Below are 13,895 nucleotides of genomic sequence, written 5' to 3'. Positions count from 1 at the left end.
AATCATTGTTCCTTTCTAAAAGTTAGAAACAAGTCAAACCCAACTCAGCTCCACTGTTTACATCAGTAACACTGAATGTATTTTCCTGTAAATGTTATGTTGATCCCGGTATTTACCAGTTGAAAATAAAGTGATACTGATGCAACAACAATGCCAATGGGAAAATACACTATAATAGTATTCACATTTATTGTCATTCATGCTGACATATTTCCAATCAATATCCAGGCACATATTCCATTCTACCTACAATAGATCCGAAACAAATAATATTCTAATTGTTTAGCTAGGGAAGGTGAAAAAATATTCATATTGTTACAAAATCTGTTCGTGCACAGGTGCTTATTTTCATTCTAAAGTATTATTCCTTAACATGTAGCAGAAGAAAAAGTAGTCATATTAACCATCAAGATTCATTGTGCATGAGCTTCTGAGGTTCTTTTTAACAATTGTACTGTATTATCTGAAAAATCACTTACTGAATGTATCCCAACAGGATCCACAGATGGAACCACCTCATTCAGATTATTCAAAGGAATTGCTTCTGATGCATATGCCTGCAATATCACCTTCAGCCTCTGAATCCCTGCAAATCAGAAAAGCATAGACTTAAATTCAACTCTTTGAACGACATTTAATATTTGCTGTATCTCAATGTGTTCCTTTTATTTACCAGAGAATCCTCAAAACAAAGGCAAACAGATCAGAGCCAGGAAATTGTAAGTCCATTAACCTGACCTCAATTAGAAGAAAGTTGTTCAAAAAGATAATTAGAAACACTTTATATGCTATCTTGAGAAAGAACAGGCACTAGAATTTCACAACTTGACTTCTGGAAAAGATTTTTTCTTATAAAATAATCTAGCTGAATTCTTTGAAATTTGGTAAATGGATGAAGTTGGCCCTTTAGCCATTATGACCATTACCAATGCAATGCAAGAGACATGCATTAATGAAGATAGTAGGTGGACCAATGTAGCCTGCTTATTCTGGCTACCTGCAATATTGAATTAATATCAGGTAGAAGTTAAACCTTCCATGGAAGGTAGCTGCTTCTCAAAGAAAATGCTGGTTTTACTATGATGATCCTGAAGAAACTAACCATAACGTGAGCTCTGAAGCCATACAGATTCAAAACATGTACTCTGTTTTTTCTCTTCATAGATGCTGCCAGACCTGACTGTTCCCAGCTTTTGCTGGGTTTTGTTTTCAGATTTACAACATCCACATTATTTTGCTTTTACCTCAGTCCAGCTTATCAGCTCACAAAGATGCAGAGGCATTCCAAAGTCAGGGAAAAAAGATCTCTGAATTGTCCAGAGCCAACTTTGCCAGCGCTGCAATGAAAGACACCCTCACAGGACAGCAGTATTCTGCAAGGTCAGCCCAAATCTTCCATTGCAGCAGTACTTTGGCAAACCTGTGCACTGCTGAAGCTTAGACTTGCACATACAGTCTGAAGGTAATCCAGGAGGCTAAGACCAAAAACCCAGAAGAGACACAACCATGCTTCTTGGAAGAGGTCAAATATTGCAGTTCTTCATTTATGAATGTTGAGTGGTGAAAAAGGCATCCAGGACACTTGCCTTTATCAATCAAGACATAGATGACAAAAGCAGGGAGGTCATGTTAGAGTTGTATGGAAATTTGGTGAGGCCACAGTTAGAGTGCTGTGTGTAGTTCTGGTCACCACATTATAGGAAGGATGTGATTGGACTGGAGTAGTTGCAGAGGAGATTCACCAGGATGTTGTCTAGAATGGAACATTTAAGTTATGAAGAGAAGTTGGTGAGACCTGGGTTGTTTTCACCAGAGCAGAGAATACTGAAGGCAATCACAACTTTTCACTATATACATTGTTATCGGACAACAAATTTCATGAAATTGGGCACACAAAATGGAAGCAAACTAAAGCTACCCTCAGAGCCCTCCACCAAGAATCACAAAGTAACAGACACCAATCAGTAGGCAAGAGCATGCTTTTAGAATGCAAATGAGGGCTAGCACATAAGGGAAGCTGGACAGGATGGCACCAGCAGGAACTAAATCTCCACCCCATCAAAATCAGCACCTTTAAAACAGTCAAACAACCCATGGAGACACCTAAAATTAGCATAGTTAAGGAAACATTCCTGGCCCCTCAAAACCTCTTTTGAGATCAATGACACACCTATGGTTCAAACCCCAGAGATTCTAGACTATTAAATAATCAATCAGACAAAACAATTAACACACACCTAAAACAATTTCCTCAACACTTGGAAACATCGAGACAGGGTGGCTAAGGTCAAATACTGTAAATAAAGTATTCGCATTTGAATCACATACTGCACCGAAGTTCAGGTTTAACTATAGCCTGCTGTGAGGGACGGGCAGTATGCTTTCGGGACAGTCCAATTGTATGTCCTGACTGCACCTCCGTCGACGTAAAAGAAAATAAAGCTGTGCCCCTATTGAGCTACACCCTGAGTTCGTAGTGGTCATTTCGCCCACTCGCGCTAACATACATTAATGATCTGGAAGATGGAACTGAGGGCATGGTTGCAAAATTTGCAGATTATCTGCAAATTTTGCAACCATGCCCTCAGTTCCATCTTCCAGATCATTAATGTATATAATGAAAAGTTGTAGAGGGACAGCTATTGTTGAGGAAGCGTGGTGGTGTGAGGTTGTAGTAGGAAGAATGAAGACATAGGCTATTTTCTAAATGGTTTGCTTTGATTTATCATTGTCACATGTATTAACATAGTGAAAATTATTGTTTCTTGCGCACTATACAGACAAAACATACCGTTCATAGAGAAGGAAACGAGAGAGTGCCGAATGTAGTGTTACAGTCACAGCTAGGGTGTAGGGAAAGATCAACTTAATGCAAATCCTTTCAAATGTCTGACAGCAGCAGGGAAGAAGCTGTTCTCGAGTCGGCTGGTATGTGACTTTGGACTTCTGTAACTTTTTCCCAAAGAAGGTGGAAAAGAGAATGTCCAGGGTGCATGGGGTCCTTAATTATGCTGGCTGCTTTGTTGAGGCAGCGGGAAGTGTAGACAGATGGGAGGCTGGTTTGTGTGATGGAAAGTAGAGGCGTTGGTGGGCTTTCTTAAATATAGTGTCACCTTGGGGGGACCAGGCCAAGTTGTTGGTGATCTGGACACCTAAAAACTTGAAGCTCTCGACCCTTTCTACTTCGTCCCCATTGATGTAGACAGGGGCATGTTCTCCTTTACGCTTTCTGAAGTCAATGACAATCTCTTATGTTTTGTCGACATTGAGGGAAAGATTATTGTTGCTGCATCAGTCCATCAGATTCTCTACTTCATTCCTGCACTCTATCTCATCATTGTTTGAGACCCGACCAACTTATGGTGGTGTCGTCAGCAAACTTGAAAATCAAATTGGAGGGGAATTTGGCCACACAGTCATAGGTGTATAAGGAGCATAGTCGGGACAATGCAGACTTGTGGGGCATTGATATTGAGGATGATCGTGGAGAAGGTGCTCTATGCCTAACCTTACTGATTGTGGTCTGTGGGTTCGGAAGTTCAGGATCCAGTCGCAGAGGGAGAAGCCCAGGCCTAGGCCACAGAGTTTGGAGATGAGTTTCATAGGAATAATAGTGTTGAAGGCTGAGCTGTAATCAATAAGCAGGAGTCTGACAATCGTGTCTTTGTTATCTTGGTGTTCCAGCGTTGAGTGCAGGGCCAGGGAGATGGTGTCTGCTGTGGACCTGTTGCGGTGGTAGGCAAACTATAGTCGATCTAGACAGCCCGGGAGGCTGGAATTGAAAAGCGTTTAAAGTAATCAATTTATGACAAGTAATCCAATATATATGAAATTACTGTAATTCTGATATTTTCTGTTTGCAATCTTCCCCTCCTCATTGTACTGTTAATACATTTCATCTCTTATGGAGGAGATGCTAACATAAAGATCAATGATTTTTGTGTTAGCAATATGAACAGCATTCAGGGCATTTCAGGCTAAAAATTAGCTTACCCCGTTTCAATCACAGAATTACGATTTATGATCTGTCCCGTCAGTTCTGTTGGAGGTGGACAGCATGCAAGTTTGGTGCTGCCATCTCATTACCATGATTGTAGCACAAAGCAGAGCATCTGCCACACAGCCTCTGTGCTCAGTGGGGAATCAGTCTTGCAACAATAGCAGATGGTGCAGCCAACTTGCTCTTCTTAAAGAGTAACAGTACTGAATGATACTGCTTAAGAACAGGACAGAGTGAGGATTCCATAACAGCAGATACAATAGAAGGCAGCAGATCAGAATGGGCAGAGGAGAAGCACACCCACATCTTTTGAACCCTTTTGTTGAAATGGCTCTCAGCCTCATGGTGCTGCTTGCAACAATGCATCAAATGGCATTGAGATCACTGAGGATGACAACATCTCTCAACAAATGTCTCTTAAATCCGAGCTTGCCCTTATCCTACCATCTGGTATGATGAGCAAAATGTTGATGATCTGACCATGGATATCTTCTTTCCCACCTTATCTCCCATCAACTTTCCCTTCTGATTTTTTTCTTTCTGTCACCCAAGAACTGTGACCCACCCAGCTGCTGCAGCCCAAGAAGGGAAAGAGAAAAAGCAACTAGCACAGCATGACGAAAAAGCCATATTTGATACAACGCTTCAACCACCAACTCAGACACTGACGTTTCATTTAACTTGAACTCTAGTTTAGAATTGGGATTGGTGGTGAATCACCTGGCACAAGTGAGTTGCAGGCAGGCTGGGATATTTGGTTTATTTATCAGCTCTCCAAACTGCGAGGTTCTACTGCAGAAGACTTAGGTGAGGACCTCAATTGGACAGTTGGACAGGACAGTGCTGAATGAGCATGCACAGCAAGATAGTGGTTACATTTTCTGACTTCTCAGAGCATAGAGTTGTCTGTCTCCAAGTTGGCAGAGGATACTACAGAGCTTGCCTCTATACAGCCTCTGCCCCATTTGCCCATTGTGCTACAGGCCCAAGGACGTTGCCACTGTTACCCCCAATCCTGTTGCAGCCTTTATGTGGCTAGATCAGCTAATACTTTGCCGTCTCTTTGAGGATGTGTGAACACAAACTGGTAAACCCAGGAACTCATTATAATACTCCAAAAACATCCAATCATTTTCCAAATGTTTTGTAATTACAGAAGTTCTTTAAAATTACCTTACCTACAAGCTAAGTTTCTTGCCCTTTAAATAGGTGAGGTTTAAAGTCTAACTTGTAGTTCAGTGCTACTTCCCTGTCAAGTGATGCACACATTCATTGTCTGGACCTGCTTGGCCCAAATTAGGTATTCAGATATCACAGGCTGTGAGGAGACTGGATAGTGCTCCTCCTAAGCTTCCAGCACATGCTGGGAAGACCCAGGTGCCCTTCTCAAGCAGGCATGTCACACAGATTATGTGAAATAACTGGTTGCACAGTGTGCCCAAGCAAAAAGGCAGTAGACTTCCATAGCAGCAGTGGAAACAGTGCAACCGATATGTGATTCACACTACTAAACATCAGCAATTTTGCACTTCATCCCAGCTGAAAGTTGGCAAAATTTCATGGAAGCTAAAAAGTACAATCTTAGAAAGATACACTTCATGCAATTTCTGTTTTGGGTAACTGACTTTGTTAGTCACTGTCTTGGATGTACCTTACTTGAAGTAGACAGGTTTCCACACATCTTAAGCACAACAGCTTCTTCCAAATTTCAGTACTATTCTTATGCGTTGTTTAAAATTGGAATTAAGCATAGAATTACATAATGCCAGTGCAATTTTAATCATTGTGTATGTCCAAAATGTTTTCATGTGTTATATAACAAAAGTGATCCGTTTCTTCTAGTACAAGTTTAGGATGACACAGTTTGTTATCTTTTTCATATGCCTTTCACATTTTAGCACTTTTAAATTAATTCCTTAGTTCAGGATGGCACTCTTTTGCTCTTCCCCAACTCATAACTGGGTCTCTTCTCCCACTATGCTCTAAAGTTCCCTTTCACAGAATAGATCAAAGACTGATTAGCCCATCACACATGGGAGCTACCTATGTGATCTCATGCCTTAATTTTTCTCCATGTTTGTTCTAATACACTCACCTCAGGGCGTTAGGCAGGATACACCCAGGGTGGGACACCAGGCTATCATAGGACACTTGCGCACACCCACACAATTTCTCCAACTGTGCAGCTACAATCAGTCATAAAGAGCAGCAGCAGCAGAAAATAGAAAGGAATAGTGAAGTAATGAACTATGTTAAGATAGCAGTGATGTTCTGTCTATAGATATTGCAAAGTCAAGTTTAAAAGCTGGATGCAAGCTGCAGGTTACCCAATATATATCCTTGTCCATAGCAACTCATTTAAAAATATCCAAAAATAAGTAAGTGAAATAAATGTTCATATTTACTTTTTCTAAAGTCTGCCCAAACAAATAAACCTGCTGAACTTCAAAGATCTGGGATTCCAAGTGCAACTAAACCATCAACAATAATACGATGTCCATCTCTCAGACGTCTTCAGCTTGTTGGCAGAAACATTTTGTCTCTCCATTCTATACGAAAGAACAAAGCATTGCATATTTGTGCATTTCCAAAAGGGAAAAGGCATGTTTTACTTAATGAATTTATTTGACATCTCTATCAGCAATTAGCTGACTCAGAATGAACTGAATTTCACCTTGGCATCCATGGAAACTGGCCAGTTGATTAAGAACATAAAAACATAAGAAATAGGAGCAGGAGTAGGCCATCTAGTCCTTCGAGCCTGCCCCGCCATTCAATAAGATCATGGCTGATCTGTTGTGGCGCAGTTCCACATTCCCGCCCTCTCCCCATAACCCTTCGCTTATCAAAAACCCATCAACCCGCGTCTTAAAAATATTTAGTGAGGCAGCCTCCACCACTTCAACAGGCAGAGAATTCCAGAGATTCACCACCCTTTGAGTGAAGAAGTTCCTCCTCAACTCCGTTCTAAACCGCCCCCCCTTTATCTTGAGGCTGTGCCCCCTAGTCCTACTGTCTTTTCTGAGTGGGAAGAGTCTCTCCACCTCTATCCTATCCATCCCATTCATCATCTTATACGTCTCAATGAGATCTCCCCTCATTCTTCTAAACTCTAACGAGTACAAGCCTAGTTTATTCAGCCTCTCCTCATAGCTCAACCCCCTCAACTCCGGCATCAGCCTAGTAAACCTCCTCTGCACTCCCTCCAAGGCCAAAATATCCTTGCGTAAGTGCGGCGACCAAAACTGCGCACAGTACTCCAGCTGCGGCGTCACCAATGCCCTATACAGCTGCAGCAAGACCTCCCTACTTTTATATTCAATCCCCCTCGCTATGAAGGCCAGCATCCCATTCGCCTTCCTGACCACCTGCTGCACCTGCAAGCTGGGTTTTTGCGACTCATGCACAAGGACCCCGAGGTCCCTCTGCACCGTCGCCTGCTGCAGTTTTTCGCCACATAAGTAAGAGCAGAACGGATTTCTTTGTTTCTTGTATGCAGAACTGCAACTCAAATTCTACACATGGCAAAGTCCTTCAGTAGAAGGACAATAAAAAGGTGAATAAAATTATACTTTATAAAATAAATACATTGATCAAATGCAGAGTCGAAATATCAACTTCAGAACAAAGTCAAGATTAAATCAGACAAGGGCATCAATTCAATGAAGAAAATAAAGAAGAGTGGCATGATGGCACAGTGGTTTGCACAGCTGCCTCACAGTGCCAGGGACCCAGGTTCAATTCCAGCCTTGTGTGACTATGTGGCGTTTGCACATTCTCCCCATGTCTGTGTGGGTTTCCTTTTGGTGCTCTGATTTCCTCCCACAATTCAAAGATGTGTGATGAAGGGGGATTAGCCACGATAAATGTGTGGGGTTACGAGAATGACATGGCAGGCCTGATAGGAATGCTCTTTCTGTGAGTCACTACAGACTTGATGGGCTGAATGGCCTCCTTCTGCAGTGTAGGGATTCTATGATCTATGGTCTACAATACAACAGTTATTGCAGCATAATTATAAATAATAAATAGCCAACTATTAAATAAAATCTAACATACCTTACTAAATCCGCACATAAAGTATATTCTTTCCAGGTCTGGTTGACTGTAAAGTAAACAGTTAGTACCACATCAGGATTGCTTCACCCCTAAAACTATATTTAGGAACTCTTATAACACTCAGTTAGTTTCTCCAAATAGAGCAATGCACCGATTAATTGCAAGTAAACAGTAAACGGCAATGAATAGCCATGCTCCCATGAATGGGGTGCAGTCACCTTGGTCTTGCTGGTGAAACCAGAGGCCATTGAGACCTCTTGTGGAGGGGGCAGTAAGAGATCTGTATTTGCCTCTAATTATAGGAAAAATGGATAAAATAATCATTGTCATTCAAAAATAATCAAGAACATTCAACATTGATTTGGTAAATAGAAGACATATTTGACAGATTTTAAGCAATCGATGCATTGGATAAAACAGATGTGTGTGTGGAATTTGGATTTTCAGAGCACACCCGGTAAAATGTCACATACGATACTCATGAGAAAGATATAGGCTCATGGGTTTTGAGATGTGCAACATGAATAAGCAGCTAGTTGATGAGAAGGAAATAAAGATTTTGGGTTAACAGATGTTCAGACTGGAAAAAAGCTAGAGGTGGCATATCAAGGTGCTAGCTGAACATTGGTTTATATTATATTAAGATAAATTGGATGTGGCCATAGGCAGTGCAATCTCAGGATTTATTGATGCTGCAAAAAAGTGAGAAAAACTGCACAATTATTCAGGATAGTGGTAAGATAATAGCAAGATAATGGGCAACAAAATGCATGAGTCGATTAGTGTTTAAGTAACAACATTTTGAAAAGAGGAACAGGAGTGCTCATTCAATGAAGTGAATGGATGAGTCTAGAGTGTTCAGATACATAATACTGTGCAAGTGTATATTTTGATAGACAAAGCCATAAAGATGGTAAACAGCAATTTGAATTTTATAAATACGCAGAGGTCAAGAATAAAGATATTATTCAAAACATTGTTTTGACCATATTTAAAGTAACCTGCAGTTCTGAGGATTCCATTATAAATAGAGTATTCAAGCCTTGGAGAGCATAAAATGCTCATTTAGCAGGATTGTACTAAGGTGGGAAAATAATTATGAAAACAGACCCAAGGTACTGTGACCATTTCACTGGCACAGAGAAACAGAGGGGATGATTTTACCTTTTTGTTGTCTAAGCACTGGGAGGATTTGAAGCTGGGAAATCATTTCAGACCCAAGCTTTTGAGATGTTTTTAGATCCTCCCCATATGAACTCTGTGTGCAAAATTCTGTGGCTCACTGCAGCAGCATGTAGGTGGGGCTTAATGCACCCAAAAGTCTGCAGAGGGAAGTAGTGTGCATGTGCAGGCCTCTGATACTCTATATGTTTATTAACAGTTCTGCAGGCAGCCTGAAGCAGCTCCCCCCCCCCTCCACCCCACCCTTCTGTCCCCCACAATCATGGGAGCCCACAGCCTGAGATATAGCCCCTGCCAACCCACTCCCAACACCTAGACGATCACGGACCCCCTCTCTCCACCATCGATCGTGACCCCGCTGCCCTCCCCCCACCAATCGCTGCGCAGTAGCAGTGGGCCTTCGTTCCCTCCCTCACCCCACTGATCGCTGCAGCGTGCCCATTAGCCCTGCCCCTCCTTGCCTAATGGGCATGGCCCACATGCCAGGGTGACACTGCCCAAGGGGCACTCCCTTCCTTGCCCTCAGCGTCCACAGGAGGTCTCAATGGTCTCTGGTTCCACTGCATCCCGTTCAAGGGAACATGTCTATTCATTGCCAGTGAGAACCTTTTCCGGTGAGGTCATAGTGGGGGGGGGGCGAGCCCGGACAACAGAGTGCCAGGGGCTCTCTAAACAGATGTCCAACAGTACTTTTTAAAAATTTCCATACATTAATCTGCCTCATGTCCTCCCAGAGATTTTCTTTCAATTATCAGAAATTTGGAGAGCTCGTGAAAATAGGTCATCTATTTAAAACAATCACTAAGTACAAGGAAAGTGGTTAGGAAAACCTGAGGCTGCTAGGGACATAGAATGCTTTGCTATAGGAAGAAAACAGTAGCATTTTTTAAGGAATGTTTAACTTCTTTTTGAAGCAGAGGGAGGTAGCAGACTATAGAGTGCACATAAAGCAGTTCACAAAAGCCCATAAAACAAGGAGGGTCAACTGGTCTCAAGCTGTTCAATCTCTTTGATCTTATTTACCATGGAAACCATTTTCATTAGAAAATCAAGAAAGGAGAAAAGAATCTAGCTGTTTGATCCTAATCCTGCTGAACACTTATGAATTTTATTTCTCTGAAAATAAAAAGATAGTACTATAAAAGTTTTGTTCCTCACTGGACAGTTTTTGGAATCTGTACCAATTTGGTTAAATTAACTCCAAACTACACAATGTTCTTCACATACTTCAAGCTAAGAATACTGGTGAAGTTGATGCCATCATACATTGACGGCATGTAAATTTCATCCATTATTACATGCAAATTGTGTCTAGAAATGAAAAACCATAAGCAATTTATAGACAATTCAAAAGTTAACACTCCTTTATCTTTTACCAAGTTGAATTTCAAAGGGTCAGGAGCTGAACCTACTTCCCTGCCCTAAATATCTCAGAACCCCAGTATCCTGAATGAAACACAAATATTTGAGTTACCGATTTTAAAAATCCACCTGGATTTTCTGCTTTTACTTTCACACACGTGCATGCAAACTCACATACAACTATATTAGCGTAATATCTGTATTCAGTTGAGCTATTGATTCTTATTTGCAACATTACAACCAAAGTTACACAACTTTTTCGGTTAAGAGCTAGGCCAGTGATACTTCAGTTCTCTGTGTTCCCTGAAAGTGATTAACATTTCTTTAAATTGAAATGATAGGCAAATATCCTGTTCTAGATTTTCTAAAATAAAAGGTTGCAAGACTATTTTAATTTTTTTTCAAATTTGCCTTAATAAACCAAAAAAATTCTAAACAATAAGTGCAATTTTCTACCCTGATCTCACGAATTGCAATAAATCAGCCTCCAAATATTACGCCAAACTGAACTGCTCCGCAATAGTCAAAATGGTGTTATTCATATTTTTCCCCCTTGCTGATCAGTGGAAGCCTGGCATGCTCTAAAAGACTTTAGTAATCATCCAGTTTATTACTGTGCAGCAGTTTTAAATATCAGAAAAGTAAATGCGTGAAATTTGAAGTGTTTTGCTCCCCCTCACCCTAACCCGTCATAAATTATCAGCAGCCCCTTCTTATATACATGAAACATTTGGTATGTTGTTGGGTAAATACAGTAACATTGCAATTTTTACAGTGCCTTTATTTTATACAAGCTACCTTTGTGCTACCACTCAAACTGCTCTCCAACCAAAAGATCAGATAGTAACATGTAACTAAACCTCCACCTATTTGGTTAGTGAATCAACAGGTAGTTGTGCAGGATGACTCATCTTCAGATTCTCCCTTCCTGTTGCTATGTATCCAAAATTTAGCTGGCTACATGCACCCTAAGTGTGAGGAAAATGTGAAGTGTAAAACTATATCTATAGTACAGCAAGTTGAAACATGCCATTAAGTTAATCTGATCTCAACTTTAAAATTAACACTTAAGATGCACGCATGTTCCACCGCAGAATTGCTGCTTAATTTGTCGTATCATGAAACACACACAAAATGCTTTCATTTGTAATTCAAGAGATTAAAGTTGGAGTGCTAAACTTTAGTTTTAAACATTTTAAACTGTAGCTGTCTGTCCATAAATTTCTTTAAGTCCACATGCAAATACAGTTTGGGGGTCAGTGCTGTAAAGCAAATACCAAAGTTAATTTTGTATTCAAATTTGCAATATGAAAACGTTGCAGCCCAAACAGTGTTGGGACTCAAACCTATGTGCAAACTCTAGGTCTTTCAGTATCTGTTCAGGGTAAATGCCCCCTAACAGATTGTGAGGGTTGATCAGGATTAAAGCTCTGACTTTGATGCCCTGAATAAAGAAAAACTGGTAGTCGAAGATGGCGAGGATGTGAGAAAGGGATGGCAAGTTGAGACCTGAATATACAGGGATTTAAAATTTTGGAGACAGAAGCTAGGAGGAGTATTGGGATAGTTCTGGTAATCAAGGATGTAATTAACACACCAGTGAGATGACCTTAGCTTGAAAGAACAAGATGTAGAGGTAAGAAATAGAAAATGTAAGGGGTCACCAGTGGGAGCAGTGATAAGCCCCTCCTAACTGTTACACTAGGACAGTGAGTGTACAGGAAGAAATAAATGGGGCAAGGAGGAAAGGTACTGCAAAAATCGTGAGTGACTTTAATCAACATGCAAATTCCAGGCAAAGACAGCTGGAAAATGAGTTCATAAAATGCATTCCGGACAATTTCTTACAGCAGGGCCAATAAGGGATCAGGCTATTCCAGACCTGATAATGTGCAATGGAGATGGGATTAGTCAATAACTCTCAACAGCACAGTGATACACGGCTTCTGGGGTATGACTCTTCTGGACACTGTTCACCATTACTTCAAAGACAAAGAAGGGGAACATCGTCTGTGTGAGCAATTTGAGGGGAAGAAATGCAGGTCTAAAACAAGTCTAAATAAAGCCAACTATGAATAGTGTGAGGCCAGCTGGCCCCTCCACCCCTGATGCACATTCTGGGGAGTAACAGATGTAGTGGTAGGTCACGTGAAGTTAGGAATTTGTAGTTGCACTGAGATGGAAAGTGTGAAGGGCTGCAATAGTTAGGAAGATATTTAAGCACCTTAACATTTTCTGTTTACAAGTTTTTATGTTAGAACATTGGGTTTAAACACCTTCATTGCAATTAAATGTTTAGACCCATGACTAACTTGTCTCAGATTTGTCTCGAATTGGAATCCTCTTCCATTGATGACTGCTGGAAAAGTGCTTCATGTTGACGTCAGTTGAGGAGGACCCTCAATGCTGTGTCATGGAGGAAAAGAAGGCATTAGTTCCCCAGACCTCATGACCGATTCCCTTTTGTCCCCTACCCCACCCAGCCCAGGGCCCTGAATGGGGGTTTCAGATCTTTCACCCCAACACAGATGTGGGCCGAGGTGCATGTGGAGCTCAGGTAGAAGTCAATAATCCGCAAAGGTTGCTGGACTATTGACATGATTTTTGCCACGCGCCAACTTAAGGAGAAGTGTCAGGAGCAGAATCGCGAGCTCTACACATCCTTTGTTGACCTCACGAAAGCCTTCAACACTGTCAGCCAACAAGGCCTGTGGAGGATCGTATCAAAGTTCGGCTGCCCCACCCCCCCCCCCCAAATTCATTCAGATGGTACGCCAGTTCCATAATGGCATGATGGCCAGAGTACTGGATGGTGGAGAATCCTCTGAGGTATTCCCAGTCACCAATGGTGTCAAACAGGACTGTGTGCTCGCACCCACACTGTTCAGCATAATGTTTACTGCCATGCTGAATGATGCCTTCCAGGACAGTGTTGCTGGAATCAGCCTGAAATACACAGTGGATGGGAAGCTTTTCAACCTGATGAGACTTCAAGCTATTACCAAAGTGAAGGAGACTGTTCTGAGAAATTTCCTCTTTGTCGATGACTGCGCCCTGTATACTGGCTCAGAGCCACAGATGCAAGTCAGCATGAACAAATTTTCCACAGCTTGTGACAACTTTGGACGCACATTAAAAAGACGGAAGTCATGCACCAGCCTGCTCCTCATGCACTGTACACAGAACCCATAATCACAATCAAAGGGCAGAAACTACAGGCAGTGGACCAGTTCACTTATCTTGGCAGCATCCTCTCCCAAGCAGTGACTATTGATACAGAAGTTAACTGCAG

At 41.4% G+C, this 13,895-nt stretch overlaps 1 protein-coding gene across 1 annotated transcript; it reads right to left on the bottom strand.

The window, feature by feature from the left end:
• Positions 1-413: 413 nt before the first annotated feature.
• Positions 414-12,979, bottom strand: LOC145359711 (1-aminocyclopropane-1-carboxylate synthase-like protein 1). The gene is given in 8 exon segments (XM_080214488.1): positions 414-586; positions 6,406-6,551; positions 6,635-6,709; positions 7,468-7,532; positions 8,060-8,105; positions 10,469-10,552; positions 11,950-12,112; positions 12,916-12,979. Coding segments are annotated over 8 exon segments (816 nt in total).
• Between the last annotated feature and the right edge of the window lie 916 nt (positions 12,980-13,895).

Source organism: Carcharhinus amblyrhynchos, chromosome 2, assembly GCF_965287045.1.
Source record: "Carcharhinus amblyrhynchos chromosome 2, sCarAmb.v2.hapA, whole genome shotgun sequence".
Taxonomy (NCBI): Eukaryota; Metazoa; Chordata; class Chondrichthyes; order Carcharhiniformes; family Carcharhinidae; genus Carcharhinus; species Carcharhinus amblyrhynchos.
Note: the sequence above shows the minus strand (reverse complement) of the source record. Positions and strands in the feature narration are given on the sequence as shown.